Raw genomic sequence first — 16,992 nt, forward strand, 5'->3', positions numbered from 1 at the left:
GACGGCCGCTCGACGCAGAGAGACTTTTCTTATGTTTTACTTATTGTAGTCAAAAAAGAATAAAACAGTCTTGTATAGGAGCAACAAATAATAAAAATTGCCTTAAGTATATCTAGGCAATCAATTTTTACTTTACAAGACTAAACTGATACTTCACTAAATCAATTTAGTGTTAAGTGAGCCTTTAAATAATCTGAGTAAAGTAAAAGAATACTTGTAGACTTAACATTAGGCTGAGATAAGACTAAATAGTTTTGTGAATACTTAACTTGGTTTTGTGTATTCTAAATTATCTAAAGTAGGATTTGTTGAAAACTATATAGTATTAAAGAAGGAAATGAATTTATGAAGTCCTAATAAGTCCTATTTGATTTGGATAAATCTCACTTTAGCTAAAGTTTAGACATATATGACTTAATCACAATTCTTGATTGCTACTTGGGCTCTGTAATACTTAGTTTGCAAACACTGTTTCCCTTGAACAATTTCATGTAGTAAGGTATCCGACGGAAGTGACGTTGATTTTTCCGTGTGAACGTTCAAGCCATCCAGTCTTGTTCGTAAATTACGTCCAAACAATAGCTCCGCCGGTGATTTATCCGTCGTTGTGTGTTTAGAGTTCCTATATCTGAATAAAAATTCTAATAGACGTCGGTTAATATTATTTATGGTTTTGCCTTCTAATAATTCACTTTTTAAATATTTTTTTACAATTTTTACATATATCTCTGCCTGACCATTGCTTGCTGGATTATATGTCGGCGAAGTTACATGTTTTATCCCATTAAGCGTACAAAAATCCTGAAATTCCCTAGACGTGAACGATGTCCCGTTATCAGTTACTAAGACACGCATTACCCCAAACCGAGACATAATTTCTTCTAACTTTTCAACAATAACCGCCGTGGAGTAATTATTATTCAGTGGAAAACATTCTACCCACTTCGTGTAGGCGTCTACAGCAATGAGGAACATTTTCCCATGTAACGGACCAAAGAAATCTAAATGTACTCGGTCCCACGGGGCGCGAGGGAAAGGCCAGGGCGTTAATGGTACGCGCGGAGGATTAGTTTTTAGTTGCATACAGATTTGACAACCAGATATTCTAGACTCAATCTCTAGATCTATATTCGGCCACCAAAATCTAGACCTGGCTTCGGATTTCATTTTATTAATACCTAAATGCGTTCTATGCAACTCATCTAAGATCCTGTTACGTAAACTAAAAGGAACTACAATCTTATGTCCCCTCATAATCACCCCTTCCTCGAATGACAAGCCATGCCTACAGTTGAAAAACAGATGCAGGTCCTTGTCTGTGATCTTTTTAGGCCACCCTGATAATATTAGGTTTTTTACCGAACGTAAAAGTGTATCTTTCTCTGTTTCAACTCGCATTTCGCTTAACGTTATAGGCAAATCTCCATCCGTAACAAAACGAATGTAAGTAGCTGTATCGGCCGGCGCGTAAACCGGTTGCGGTGACGTGTCCGACCAACTATCAGCCGGCGGCGATGCGCTCACAGCTGATCGACTTAGATAATCGGCACAGTTGTTGGCGCTTTGTACATATTGAATCTCATAGTTATAGCTATTAAGGAACAACGCATACCGCTGTAACCGATTTGCTGTGACTTCGGGGACTCCTTTATGAGGATGAAAAATAAACATCAACGGTTTGTGATCTGTACGGAGAATGAAAGGTGCTTCTAATCCGTACAGATATTGATGAAATTTACGAATTCCAAAAATAATAGCCGTTGCTTCTTTTTGGATTTGGCTGTAACCTTTTTCAGCACTATTTAGGGAACGAGAGGCGTAAGCTATCGGCCGTTCGACTTCGTTTTCTACTTGTGCTAGTATCGCGCCTAAACCTGTGGGGGACGCGTCTACAGTTAGCACTAATTTAAGAGCCGGATTGTAATGAGCTAGAACTCTTTCTGACGCTAATTCTTCTTTAATCCGTCTAAAAGCTGATTGGTGCTCCTCTGTCCAACGCCATTGGACTCCCTGTTGCAATAGACGATTTAAAGGGTTAAGAATGGAAGATGCATTCGGCACAAACCTCCTGTAATAATTAATCAAACCCAGGAGAGACTTTAATTCCTGTACGTTAATAGGTTCCTTTGCCATTAACATTGACTTGATCTTCTCTGGTGATTTATGGACTCCTTTTTTATCAATAACAAATCCCAGATAAGTCACATTATCCATAAACAAATGACATTTATCTTTGTTCAGTACCAACCCCGCGTCCTGCAACCGACTAAAAACTTGTTCTAATCTATCTGAATGTTGTTCCTTTGTAGTTCCTGTTACTAATACATCATCCAGTAGACAGATAACCCCATCGATACCCTGTAATAACTCCTCCATCGTCCTTTGGAAAATGGCGGGTGCGCTAGAAAGTCCGAACACCAACCTTTTAAGTTTAAATAATCCTTTGTGGGTGTTTATTGTTGTCAACAATTGAGATTCCTCTTCTAATTTTAATTGTAAGTAGGCCTTGCTTAAGTCTAACTGCGAAAATTGTTGCCCACCATGTAATTTGCTAAATAATTCATCTGTTTTTGGTAAAGGGTACTTTTCGATTTGTAACACTTTATTTAAGGTTACTGAGTAATCCGCGCACAACCGTATCTCTCCATTATGCTTTAAGACAGCGACCGTTGGACTCGCAAAATCGGAATGGTCAACCGGTTCTATTACATTTGAGTTTACCAACTTATCGAGTTCCTTTTCAACTTTGTCCCTCAACGCAAAAGGCACCGGCCGTGGTCTAAAAAAAATCGGTTGACTATTCGGCTTAAGCGTTAACTTTACGTTAAATTTATTTAAACAACCTAATTTATCAGAGAACAGGTGAGGGTATTTACTCTCATAATAATGTACCTCCGACTGTGCCGCACAATAATTTACCTTACAAAGTTGTAATTTGAACGCTGATAAGAAATCCCTACCTAATAGGGCTGGCCCGCCATTATTGACTATATAAATATCAAGATTCTTCGTTTCTCTTTCATATGTAACAGGTATGTTAATACTACCAACTGTATCTAGAATTTCTCCCGTATACGATTTTAAAACTATTTTCGGAGTTATTAAAGGAAAATTTCTAAAACGAGATTCGTAGATACCGATTGGTATTGCAGTGGCACAAGAACCGCTGTCAACTTCAAATTGTACGGTTTCTCCCCCCACAACGACGGACAACTTCATGGCCTCACCACGAACACTACGAATATTATAAATGTTCACGTCCTTACCGTCATCATCGTTACTTCCGTCAGAAGATTGAACTTGTAACATATTTACGCGCTTATCGCTTTTACACATGCGCTTTAAATGGCCCTTAAGCCCGCAATTTTTACACTTGTAGCCTTTAAATCTGCACTTTTCGGCATTGTGATTTTTATACCCGCACACATCACACTGTACACCGCTAGACGAACTTGCAGCAACCCTATACACGTCCGCAAGTGCGAGCTGCGCCTGCGCTGTACCCACTGCCGACGCCGCCGGCGCCGACTCTGACTGCCTCGCCGCTTGTCTCGCGCTGTGTACCGACACAGCTATGTCGAGTGCTTTATTCAGCGTCAACGCTTTCGGTTCTTCTAAGAACAATTTATTGCGTTCCGCACCAGGTTGCATACCCAGTATAAAGCGATCCCGCAACATTTCATCGACAACTGAACCAAACTCGCAATCCGTAGACAAGCGACGAACTCGTGCGGCCCAATGTGCATATTCCTCGCCAACTCTCTGTGTCGCACTGTGAAAGTGGTGCCGCTCCGCAAACAGAGATTTTTTTGGCAAAAGGTGCTTGTCTATTGCAGTTATAATCTCGTCATACGACAACTCCGTCACTGTTTTCGGAGCAATTAATTCGCGTACCAACTTATACGCCGTTTCGTTGAGTGCGCTGCGTAACACAGCCCGGTGCCATTCGCTCTTCGAAAATTCCTTGCTTTCTTGTTTGACGGTATTCACATCTAACCAAATTTTTAATCTTTCCTTAAAAACTCGCCAATCACTTCCTACTTCGTAACAAGGTAAATTCCCGATAGCACTGTTCATTATGAATATTTATTACAACTTCAACTTTTATTGCGTGAGTAGGTATGTAATTAAACCGATCGTCGCCACGTGTTATAAATGAAACTACGTGCGTTCAGAGCGAGGCCGTTTATTGCACTGGCGCAGCAGTGTTCTCCAAATACCTACATGGTACCTAACTTACCCAACACTTTCATAAGGAATACACTCCTAATTGGTCTACTGAAATATTTAAGATAAGAAAAGTGAATAAAACTGTCCCTATAACATATTTAGTTGAAGACCAAAGAGAAATACCAATATCTGGGGCTTTTTATCAACAAGAACTTCAGAAAACATGTTACCCTGATGTGTATCTTATAGAAAAAGTAATTAAGAAAAAAGGTAATAAATTGTATGTAAAATGGTTAGGACTTAGTGATAGTTATAATAGTTGAATTAACAATAAGGCTATTGTGCAATAAATCACTTTATATAAATATGATTTTCAATTTAAATCCATAACATTATAAAACAAGCAATGCAAGGCAGTGGACTTCTCAATAATTTAATAAACAATTTACCGTTCGAGTTACATTTACCTGGATATAATTACTGTGGTCCAGGAACCAAGTTAGAAAAACGTTTACTGCGTGGTGATAAAGGAGTAAATGGATTAGACGAAGCTTGTAAGGCTCACGACATATCATATTCAAAATACTCTGATTTGAAAAATCGACATAAAGCAGATTTACAATTACTTAACATGGCTAAACATCAACTGAAATTAAAAAAATCAAGCAAAGGTGAAAAACTTGCTTCATGGTTGGTTAGCAAAGTTATGAAGGCTAAATTAAAAACTGGAAGTGGATTAAAAAAAATTGGTTCTCTGGTTTCCAAGATTCGTAAACACGTAAAAAACAGTAGCCCAAAAGATAACAAGACTATGATTAGATGTGCTTATCTCGCTGCGAAGAAACTTGTCTCTAAAAATCATAAAATTAGAGTGCCTCGCGTTTTGCCTTTGCCAAAGACAGGAGGAATTTTACCACTAGTTCCAATTTTTGCTGAATTATCGGCACTAGGCACTTAGCCGGGGGTGCAGCGGATATTGCTAAAACTCTTAATGAATATATCGTGGCCATATCATAGAATTGATCATTTCATGAAATGATCGACCATTTCATGAAATGGTCGTATTTCATGAAATAGAACAACATTCGTTGGCCACATCATGATGTGGTTTGGCCAGATCAATGAACACAAAACGTTTAACGATATGACCAACTAAATGCATGATTACTTCATGATATGGCCAAACGTTAGCGATCATATCGTAAAATAGTAACATTATCCACCGGTAGTGGCGCTGGTGTCGCTTTGTTTTTGTTTTGCATAATGGCGGCGGACAATAATTATTCTTGTGTGAACGCGAATAATACGAATAATAATGAGCAAATACAAGATAAAAGTGCAGTGAAGCAATGTTTTGACACTAAGGTGAAAAGAAAAACTCGAATTAACAGTAGACAGCAACTTTATTTTTATTTTTAGGTTATATGGCAAATAATGAAGGTCGAGTGACCACGCTACGTAAATCAATGGTCTATTATTGGATTTCAAAATATGATATAATTAAAACTGCGAATGAAGAGATATTAATTTTAAAAAAGAAAAATTTAGACGATCCTACTGTCCGTAAAGTTTCTTTTTTTGACGTGACTTATTGTAGATTTGCCGCAGATGGCATTAACTACTTGAAACGGGATTCTATTAAAACGCATAAATGTTTTTGTCATAATTTAAATTATCATAATCCTTTTTTTTATAATTTTTACAAGGCATAACAGTAGGTTAGGGTGCGGCGGGGGTGGCCCTTGGGCCACCCCTATGCCGCCAGTATGTTTATCTTACACACAAAAAGTATACTGAATGATGACCAATGGCATGAAATAGTGTCAAAAAATATGACGACGACTTCAAAGCGAGATGCAGTTACGGCGTATACGTATGTCAACTACATCAACACTCCGTTAATCGAAAATGACTTTTTAATTTTTATTTGACTTTTAAACATTTTTGTACTTTGTACTAGAGTAATACATTATTTCCTACCTTATTTCGCGTTTTTATTACACCACTTATCATGGACACCCTACATTAATGATATGGCCAAACGTGGATGGAAATATCATTAAACGCTGACGTTTAAACGATATGGTCAGTTGAAGTTGGCCATTTCATGAAATACGACCATTTCATGAAATGGTCGATCATTTCATGAAATGGTCAATTCTATGATCTGGCCACGACAAATACAAAGCTAGCCAACAGAGTTTACGAGAAACGGAACGGAACGAGAAACGGAACGTCACAATAGGGCAATGGAAATGAGAAAAATAGGGAAAGGTTTATTTGTTACATACATACATACATAAACTCACGCCCGTAATCCCTAATGGGGTGGGCAGAGCCACAAGTAATCAAAGACAACTTGCAGACACTGTTTATTTGTTAAGCCCTACAAAAAAGGAAATGGATTATACTTTAATCATGCAAAAAACTAATTAGTAAGCTACCTAATCGTGCTCTTAGTAATGTGGATATTCTAAAACTCGCCATACATATACCTTATTTTCGAGGTGTGTATATGAAAGATCAATTACCTTCAAAATCTAATCTTATTGAATGTGGTATTATAAATTTGGATAACTCTGAAAATAACGGAACACATTGGGTAGCTTATGTCAAAGTAAATAATTATTGCGAATACTTTTATAGCTATGGGAATTTAAAACCCCCGTTGGAATTTCTATATTATGTTCAGAACTGTGAATTATTTTATAACTATACAAGGTTTCAAGAATTCAATTCTGTTAAATGTGGCCATCTGTGTTTAGAATTCTTAATTAACTTTTGGTTTAAATAAATTATGTATAAATTAAGGAAACATTTTTTTATTTTGTCATTTGCACCATGTCTTTTACACTATCAATAACTGGGAACTCCGCTCTTCTATCTACATATTGGCCCCGATTCCTGCAGACACCGCCTAATTTTATTTTAGGTTATATCCGTCATTTTCGTATCCGTCGAAAAGGAAAGGGACGGATGATTCACAGCTCTTAATTTTAGGAAGAATGAGTAAATTAATGTGTCGGGTTATTGACTGACGTAAAATTTTTAGACGGTTGGTTTAGATTTATGCTTAAAATTGACGTGTGTTCCATAAATTTTATGCTTGTCGATTACCCGTCCCTTTCCTTTTCGGCGGATAAGAAAAGGACAGATATAACTTAAAATAAAATTAGATGGTATTTACAGGAATTAGCACCATTATACACCAACTTTACAATTAGAAGGCGAGTACGAATGTGCGCTATTATACTTAGCAACATTTAATTCTATTCCAAATATTGATAAAAGAAACAATAAATTATACTACGTTGAAAACAAAGTCATCGAAATACCTGAAGGTACCTTTGAACTTCAAGATATAAATCCATACTAATATTAAAAATGCGAAAGTAACTCTGTCTGTTTGTCTGTCTGTCTGTTACTCTTTCACGACTAAACGGCTCAACGGATTTTGATGAAATTTGGTATGGTGATAGATGATAACCTAGAAATGGTCATAAATAATCACGCCATCGTTCTTAGGGGGTAGGCAGTTGGCAAATAACTAAATTGATTTAGTGATTTATTGTAGTCGTTTTTGTTGGGACTTTTGCTCTTTCATGTCTAAACGGCTGAACGGATTTTAATGAAATTTAGTAAGGTAATAGTTGGTTATCTAAAAACGTTTGTAAGATCAAAATGATCACGTCATCGTACTTAGGGGGTAGGAAGTAGGCAGAAAACTGAATTGAGTTAGTGATTTTTTTATGGTTTTTGCTGGGAGTTTTGCTCTATCATGCCTAAACGGCTCAACGGATTTTGATGAAATTTAGTAAGGTGATAGATAGTAACCTAGAAAAGGATATGGGCTATTAATATTCATGCTATCGTACTTAAGGCGTAGGCAGTAGACAGAAAACTAATTAAGTTAGTGATTTTTAATCGTTTGTTTTAAAAGTTTGCCTCATTCACGCCTTAACGTCTGAACGGAATTTTATAAGACTTGGTTAATTTAAAGGTAGGATCTTAGGCACGGACACAGGCTACTTTTTACGGCGGGAAAAATACCTCATTCCCGCGGAAATCTAGATTTCGTGATCGTGTCAAGAAGCGAATGACGCCATAGCTACTAGAATGATTTCGATGTTTTTTTTTAAACTGAGTGACTTCAAGTTAGTATTTGATCACTTTTCTAACTTAGAGGGTGGTAGGCGCCATAATTTAGGGAATTTATGATAAAATTTTGATGCAACTGTCTTTATTAAACAGTTATATCTCATTCCTACAGGAACCTACACATAGCTATAGCTAGCTATCTATTAACATTAAAACTCTTTCTAGAATCACATTACGCCAATTAATTGATCTGATTTGTATACGTTTTTTTATTCAACTGACTGTTACATTACATACAGATAAAATCTAATTACTTACACCACATAATTAATATAGTACTACATGACTAGCTACGCTTTAAACTTGAGGAGGTAATTAGATAGACATTTATACGAACTTTAAGCCCAGTAATCCATACTAATATTATAAATGCGAAAGTAACTCTGTCTGTCTGTTTGTCTGTCTGTCTGTTACTCTTTCACGACTAAACGGCTCAACGGATTTTAATGAAATTTGGTATGGTGATAGATGATAACCTAGAAATGGTCATAGGCTATAAATAATCACGCCATCGTTCTTAGGGGGTAGGCAGTTGGCAGATAACTAAATTGATTTAGTGATTTGTAGTCGTTTTTGTTGGGACTTTTGCTCTTTCACGTCTAAACGGCTGAACGGATTTTAATGAAATTTAGTAAGGTAATAGTTGGTTATCTAAAAACGGTTGTACGATCAAATTGATCACGTCATCGTACTTAGGGGGTAGGAAGTAGGCAGAAAACTGAATTGAGTTAGTGATTTTTTTATGGTGTTTGCTGGGAGTTTTGTCTATCATGCCTAAACGGCTCAACGGATTTTGATGAAATTTAGTTAGCTGATAGATAGTAATCTAGAAAAGGATATGGCCTATTAATATTTATGCTATCGTACTTAAGGCGTAGGCAGTAGACAGAAAACTAATTAGATTAGTGATTTTTAATTGTTTGTTTTAAAAGTTTGCCTCATTCACGCCTTAACGTCTGAACGGAATTTTATAAGACTTGGTTAATTTAAAGATAGGATCTTAGGCACGGACACAGGCTACTTTTTATGGCGGGAAAATACCTCATTCCCGCGGAAATCTAGATTTCGTGATCGTGTCAAGAAGCGCATGACGCCATAGCTACTGGAATGATTTCGATGTTTTTTTTTAAACTGAGTGACTTCAAGTTAGTATTTGATCACTTTTCTAACTTAGAGGGTAGGTAGGCGCCATAATTTAGGGAATTTATGATAAAATTTTGATGCAACTGTCTTTATTAAACAGTTATATCTCATTCCTACAGGAACCTACACATAGCTATAGCTAGCTATCTATTAACATTAAAACTCTTTCTAGAATCACATTACGCCAATTAATTGATCTGATTTGTATAAGTTTTTTTATTCAACTGACTGTTACATTACATACAGATAAAATCTAATTACTTACACCACATAATTAATATAGTACTACATGACTAGCTACGCTTTAAACTTGAGGAGGTAATTCGATAGACATTTATACGAACTTTAAGCCCAGTAATCAATCATAGTAATAAGGTAATACTCATTTTAGACAAAGAAACGGATAGGTAATCAGTTCGTCAACGAAATTATAACACCTACACTTAGTTTGTTTACTATTTAACGAGGGAAAATAATCCTTACTAATATTATAAATGCGAAAGTAACTCTGTCCTGTCTGTCTGTTACGCTTTCCCGCTTAAACCTCTCAACCGATTTTGATTAAATTTAGCACAGACAATCTTTAGACCCTGAGAAAGAAAATAGGATACCTTTTATTGCGAAAAGAAGGGACGAAGAGATTGAAATAGGGGTTGAAAGTTTGTATGGGATATTTTAATCTATACTTATAATAAATCTGTAGAGAGGTCAATTCTGTACATTAAATATTTTTTCAAAATAACTATCAGGGGGTGATAAGTGGTCGATACTGATGCCAAAAATGCAATCAGTAAAATTTTTGTCTGTCTGTCTGTCTGTCTGTCTGTCTGTCTGTCTGTCTGTCTGTATGTATGTTCCTTATAGAAACAAAACCTACTGGACGGATTTTAATGAAACTTGGTACAATTATTCTTCACACTCCTGGACAGGTTATAGTATACTTTTCATCACGCTACAATCAATAGGAGCAGAGTAGTGAAGGGAAATTCTTTTGTATGAAAAATCTAAACCACTCAAGTTAGACGTTTGAAATTTGGCATGCAGGTACCTTAGATACCGTAGAGGTATACTAAGAAAGGAATTCCCGAAAATCCTACGGGAACGGGAATTAGCGGGAAAATCCTTTTGTATGAAAAATCTAAACCACTCAAGTTAGACGTTTGAAATTTGGCATGCAGGTACTTTAGTAAACTTAAAGCTTAGTTGCAACAGGATATTACAAAATTCCCACGGGAACGGTAGTTAGCGGGAAAATCCTTTTGTATGAAAAATCTAAACCACTCAAGTTAGACAATTGAAATTTGGCATGCAAGTACCTTAAGTACCGTAGAGGTGCACTAAGAAAGGAATTCCCAAAATTCTCACGGGAACGGGAATTAGCAGGAAAATCCTTTTGTATGAAAAATCTAAACCACTCAAGTTAGACAATTGAAATTTGGCATGCAAGTACCTTAAGTACCGTAGAGGTGCACTAAGAAAGGAATTCCCAAAATTCTCACGGGAACGGGAATTAGCGGGAAAATCCTTTTGTATGAAAAATCTAAACCACTCAAGTTAGACGTTTGAAATTTGGCATGCAGATACCTTAAGTACCGTAGTGGTGCACTAAGAAAGGAATTCCCGAAATTCCCACGAGAACGGGAATTAGCGGGAAAATCCTTTTGTATGAAAAATCTTAACCACTCAAGTTAGACCTTTGAAATTTGTCATGCAGGTACCTTAGGTACCGTGGAGGTGCACTAAGAAAGGAATTCCCAAATTCCCACGGGAACGCGAATTAACGGGAAAATCCTTTTGTATGAAAAATCTAAACCACTCAAGTTAGACGTTTGAAATTTGGCATGCAGGTACTTTAGTAAACTTAAAGCTTAGTTGCAACTGGATATTACAAAATTCCCACGGGAACGGTAGTTAGCGGGAAAAAACATTTGTATGAAAAAATCAAATCTAAATAAAAGGAGAAACTGACTGACTCAGTGACTGACATATATCAACGCATAGCCTGAACGGCTAAACGTAGGCATTTGAAATTTGGAAGGGACATAGCTTAGGTACCGTAGAGGTGCACTAAGAAAGGAATTCCCAAAATTCTCACGGGAACGGGAATTAGCGGGAAAATCCTTTTGTATGAAAAATCTAAACCACTCAAGTTAGACGTTTGAAATTTGGCATGCAGGTACTTTAGTAAACTTAAAGCTTAGTTGCAACAGGATATTACAAAATTCCTACGGGAACGGTAGTTAGCGGGAAAATCCTTTTGTATGAAAAATCTAAACCACTCAAGTTAGACAATTGAAATTTGGCATGCAAGTACCTTAAGTACCGTAGAGGTGCACTAAGAAAGGAATTCCCAAAATTCTCACGGGAACGGGAATTAGCGGGAAAATCCTTTTGTATGAAAAATCTAAACCACTCAAGTTAGACAATTGAAATTTGGCATGCAAGTACCTTAAGTACCGTAGAGGTGCACTAAGAAAGGAATTCCCAAAATTCTCACGGGAACGGGAATTAGCGGGAAAATCCTTTTGTATGAAAAATCTAAACCACTCAAGTTAGACGTTTGAAATTTGGCATGCAGATACCTTAAGTACCGTAGTGGTGCACTAAGAAAGGAATTCCCGAAATTCCCACGAGAACGGGAATTAGCGGGAAAATCCTTTTGTATGAAAAATCTAAACCACTCAAGTTAGACCTTTGAAATTTGTTATGCAGGTACCTTAGATACCGTGGAGGTGCACTAAGAAAGGAATTCCCAAATTCCCACGGGAACGCGAATTAACGGGAAAATCCTTTTGTATGAAAAATCTAAACCACTCAAGTTAGACGTTTGAAATTTGGCATGCAGGTACTTTAGTAAACTTAAAGCTTAGTTGCAACAGGATATTACAAAATTCCCACGGGAACGGTAGTTAGCGGGAAAAAACATTTGTATGAAAAAATCAAATCTAAATAAAAAAGAGAAACTGACTGACTCAGTGACTGACATATATCAACGCATAGCCTGAACGGCTAAACGTAGGCATTTGAAATTTGGAAGGGACATAGCTTAGGTACCGTAGAGGTGCACTAAGAAAGGAATTCCCGGAATTCCCACGGCAACGGAAATTAGCGGGAAAATCTTTTTGTATGAAAAATCTAAACCGCTTAAGTTAGACGCTTGAAATTTGGCATGCAGGTACCTTAGTTAACTTAAAGCTTAGTTGCAACAGGATATTGCAAAATTCCCACGGAAACGGGAGTTAGTGGGAAAAAAACATTTGTATGAAAAAATCGAAACCGCGTAAGATAGATATTTTCAATTCAATTCAATTAAATTATTTATTGCATTCCATGTAGTACAATAGGGTGTTACATAGGCATAGGAACTAAAACATGGACCCTATAGGGCACAGCAACGTTGAAGGGAAGAGAGGAAGTGTGTATTAAAATTAAAACTCAATGAACAATCAATTAAAAAAAAAACAATTAACTGGTGAGAAAGGGTGACTAGCTGGAAGGGGCAAGTTGATAAAAGGCAGGTGTCTGACCCAGAACGGTTCAGGATACTGATCGATCTGACTCGAAGGTGTTCGGAAGCCACCTGTTACCCGTCTACCCACGCAGCAGCCTCAGATGTCGAAGAAGCAGGGGGGGGTATTTTTATTAAAATACCCTCCTGCTACCGCGGTTCCAAATAGTACCACCGTTGTCACTCCTACCCACCCCCGGCCTCCCACCAGCGGGTCTCACCGGGGAGGGAGTGATAACGTGTGCTCTGCTAGGCGGACCGCTTGGCTTCGCACCGAGCCAGCCCAACGGGGTGAGCAGCCAAGTATGGCTCCCCCAACAGCCGGCGTAACGAAGCGCCGAGCGCGCACTTTCGTGCGCAGCCGCGCCGTCACGACGCCGATCGCCGCCACTGTACCGCCGCCTCCGCCGCGCCTTATTGATACGGGCCTTCGACTGTCCCCGTTCCCGCTGCCACTGCCCCGACTTCCGAGAACGGGGGCCGCGGAAAAGAGGACCACGACGCCGCCTGAGCGCCGTCCACCGCAGCCCGTGGTGAGGACCACGCCGCCCGCAGCACTCTCCATGCCCCTGTTGGACATGGAGACAACACCGCCGCGCCAATAAGCGGCCACAAACCCATTTTCGCCGCTCTCCACGCCCCAGCCGGTCATGGAGACAACACCGCCGCGCTCTTACGCGGCGGTGTTAAACACGAATCCCGAGTCGCCGCCGCACGCGCCTCCGCGCCCGTCGCTCCGGACGGCGCCTACACCATCGCCGAAGCCCGTGAGACTCCAGCCGCCGCTCGCACCCGCGAGCAAAAAGATCCCGCCCATCGTGGTCGACCGGCTGCCTGACTGGCCCCACCACCTCCGCAAGCTGCGGGAGTTGCTGGGCCACATCCCCAACGCGCGCCCGTACGGGAAGGGCGTTCGCTTCCTGGCGAGGACCGAGGAAGAGTTCCGGCTCTACCAGCGGTACCTCACCATCCTGGAGAGAGCCACGGGACTCTCCTGGTTTGCGTACGCCCCACCGGCGGAGCGCTCACTGAAGCTGGCCATCCGTGGCCTACCCATGGATACCGACGTTGCTGAGTTGGGGGAGGAGCTGCGCGCCCGCGGCTTCGACCCACAGTTCATCCGCCCAATCCAGGCTCGCGAGGGAAGGACAGGCTGCCTCTTCTTCGCGGAGATCCGTAGGACGCTGGGATTCCAGCGTGTCTATGAGATCTCCGAGCTCCTCTGCATGCCCGGCGTCAAGGTCGAGGCGTGGAGGGGACGAAGAGGAGCAGCGCAGTGCCACCGCTGCCAGCAGTTCCGGCATAGCAGCCATAACTGCCACCGCCCTGCCGCCTGTGTCCGTTGTGGTGGCACGTAAGTTTTAATCTTTTTTCTTGTTTTTTTCGTTAATTCAAATTTAAATTAGTTACATATTACATCTATCCAACATTCGTCAATCATGACTTTTTATTCTAACAAAAGTCGACCTTGTTATTACTACAATGCGATCGTTAGTTGTACGGTCGTATGCTGATTGACGGAATACCGTGGTAAAACCACGATCACAAATAGACAATCAGCTTTCACTCTACAAATAACGATCACAGTGCAATATTAATAAGGTCGTTTTTTATAAACTTTGTCGGCAATAATTTTGCCTATGGGTGATCTTGGTTTTACCGTGGTAAAACCACGATCAGCATACGACCCTATAAATAACGATCACAGTACTGTAATAATAGGGTCGATTTTTGGTTGAATAAAAATTCGATATTGACGAAAAACTGGTGGATAGATGTAATACCTCTCTAATATCTTTCTAATACCTCTCTTTGAGTGTGTAGCCCGCCGCCGCCGCCGGCGCGGCGTAAGAACAGTAACCAAATAAAACGTAGGGATTTACGCTAGTGATAAGTAAGTATATTTATTTAGGACATTAATAAGTAGTATATATTTCTAGGTAATTAGAATAACACGACAAATGATTCAAATTATTGCCTTTAAAAGAGTTGTATTCATATTTACGAAGAGTATAGTGTAAAATATGTCATCGAAAAACGCCTTTGTTCTCACTAGTTCGATTCATTAGTTCGATCGTCGAACTAGTGAGAATTATTTTTCTCATTAGTTCGATCGTCGAACTAGAGAGAATGTTTGTTGTCGGCCTAGTTCGATTCATTAGTTCATTAGTTTGAGTGAGATTTTTTTTTCTCATTAGTTCGATCGTCGAACAAAATGAGGTAGTAATGATATCTTGGTACAACTATACCTTGTCTTTGATCAAATACGTAGATGAAAAATGTTTTTATGGTTCTACCTCATTTTGTACAATTGTAATTTTTAAGCTTCTTTTCTAGTTGAGTGGGCAACACTGACGCGTAAATGTCAAGACGCGTATCTTAGTTTTAATTTCTTATTTTTATGAATATCATAGTTTTTAGCCGATTAATTTACTTGTATTTGTATTAATTTTAGTATATAAAGTGTGTAAAATATAAATTTGTGTATTTGAAGTGGAAAAAATTGTGTAAATTCAAATCAGCTGATTGTCGTACGGAGACCAACGGACACCGACGTTACGAATTCGAAAATACGGACTAAAACCTGGGGAGTATTGCTTTTGTTCTATATTATTACATTAGCTAGCGATAAATATTATTGCTATAACATAATAGTACACAGATCACACCAGAGATTAAAGTCCAACCTCACACCCGGCACCGTTGTAGTCTCGCTTTGTTTTTGACGTTAAGTAAAAACAAAGTTGACGACAAAAGCAACGGAAACACACAATATTTTCTGCTTATTTGCACACTTGCAATAACATTATATTGTTAGCAATATATTGTTTATTGTAGCAGTGTAAAACATTACTTTTTACTCCACAAATTAGACATAAATAACATAATACAGACATACACATAGCATTCCGTTATGTAGGTACTTATTGTTGTTTACTAAGTAAAATAATTATTATAGGTATTTTCTATTTTTCTTGGAATAGTTACTGCTGCCTTTCCTTTATTATTTCAGATTCTGTCTAGTATGGCTCCCTGCAGCAAAAAGGAATTAGAACAAAAACTGAAGCAAGCCCTTCTTGAACTACAGGCATCTCAAGAGGAATGCAAGAAGCTTCTAGAAGAACATGAAGAGAGTGAGGCAGAAGTGATAAATATAAATAATAGAATACTGTTTTTAAAGAACGAGCTCACTGAGTTAGATGGTCGGTATAAGGACTTACAGGAGCAACGGGACCACTTACAATCCGTGATCAACTCACAGGAGGAATGTCAAAACAACCATGAGGCTGCTCTAAATCGTATCAGATAACTAGGGCAACAGGTTGCTGTAGCCTATAATACAATAAAAGCTCATGAGGACCAACATTCTACCAATGAGTCACAACAAACTTTGGCATTATACAATGAGTTAGTCCATGAAGAAAATTGCCAAAATAATGAATCCATGACCATAGATCTCACTTCAATGAGCGATAAATATAGTGATGATGATGAGGGTTATGAAGAAAAATATAAATTACGACAAGAAAATTGTGAGCTCCAACGCCAATTAGCCCGAATACAGCAACTATATGACAATGCACAGAAGGAAATTGCCGAACACATCAAGGCAACAGAGTCCCTGGTAATTAACACGGAACGGCTTGAGTCTCTGGTGCACGACCGAAACCTGGAGCTGGAAACACTACGCGCCAAAACAAGCAGCGAGTCTAGAGAGGATTTGCAGCGCGGGGGGCTGGTCGTAGATTCTGGAGCCTCACCGTCCACCAGCGCCGCGTGTACCACGCGCCGCGAGACCGCGCCGCGAGGTACCACGCCCCGTAGGGCTGTGAGACGCAACGCCGCGCCGCCCAGTGCCGCGTCGCCTAGTGCTGCGCCGGCCAGGGCCAAATCACGCAGGGTTACAACACGCAGAGCCGCGCCGCCCATCGCCGCGTCGCCTATTGCTGCGCCGGCTAGGGCTGCATCGCGTAGGGCTGCGACACGCAGAGCCGCGCCGCCCAGTGCCGCGT

The 16,992-nt window shown here is 39.4% G+C and overlaps 1 protein-coding gene across 2 annotated transcripts; it reads right to left on the reverse strand.

Moving 5' to 3' along the window:
- Positions 1-447: 447 nt before the first annotated feature.
- Positions 448-4,237, reverse strand: LOC126381339 (uncharacterized). Of its 2 annotated transcripts, none has more exons than XM_050030835.1 (2): positions 3,267-4,237; positions 448-468 (listed from the first exon to the last, which is right to left on the reverse strand). In XM_050030835.1, the coding sequence occupies exons 1-2, from the start codon at positions 4,075-4,077 to the stop codon at positions 455-457; spliced, it is 825 nt and encodes a 274-aa protein (XP_049886792.1). In that variant the 5' UTR covers positions 4,078-4,237; the 3' UTR covers positions 448-454. The 2 variants fall into 2 exon arrangements, with proteins under 2 accessions (XP_049886792.1, XP_049886791.1); XM_050030834.1 differs by lacking the exon at positions 448-468 and adding an exon at positions 514-628.
- Between the last annotated feature and the right edge of the window lie 12,755 nt (positions 4,238-16,992).

The sequence above is a fragment of the Pectinophora gossypiella genome, unplaced genomic scaffold (assembly GCF_024362695.1).
Source record: "Pectinophora gossypiella unplaced genomic scaffold, ilPecGoss1.1 Pgos_46, whole genome shotgun sequence".
In the NCBI taxonomy this organism is placed as follows: Eukaryota; Metazoa; Arthropoda; class Insecta; order Lepidoptera; family Gelechiidae; genus Pectinophora; species Pectinophora gossypiella.

Coding starts and splice junctions, on each gene's coding strand:
- LOC126381339 (XM_050030834.1), bottom strand. CDS start 4,077: ATGAACAGTGCTATCGGGAATTTACCTTGTTACGAAGTAGGAAGTGAT. Junction 629..3,266: donor CGGAAGTAACGATGATGACG/GTAAGGACGTGA, acceptor ATTTTTATTCAG/ATATAGGAACTCTAAACACA.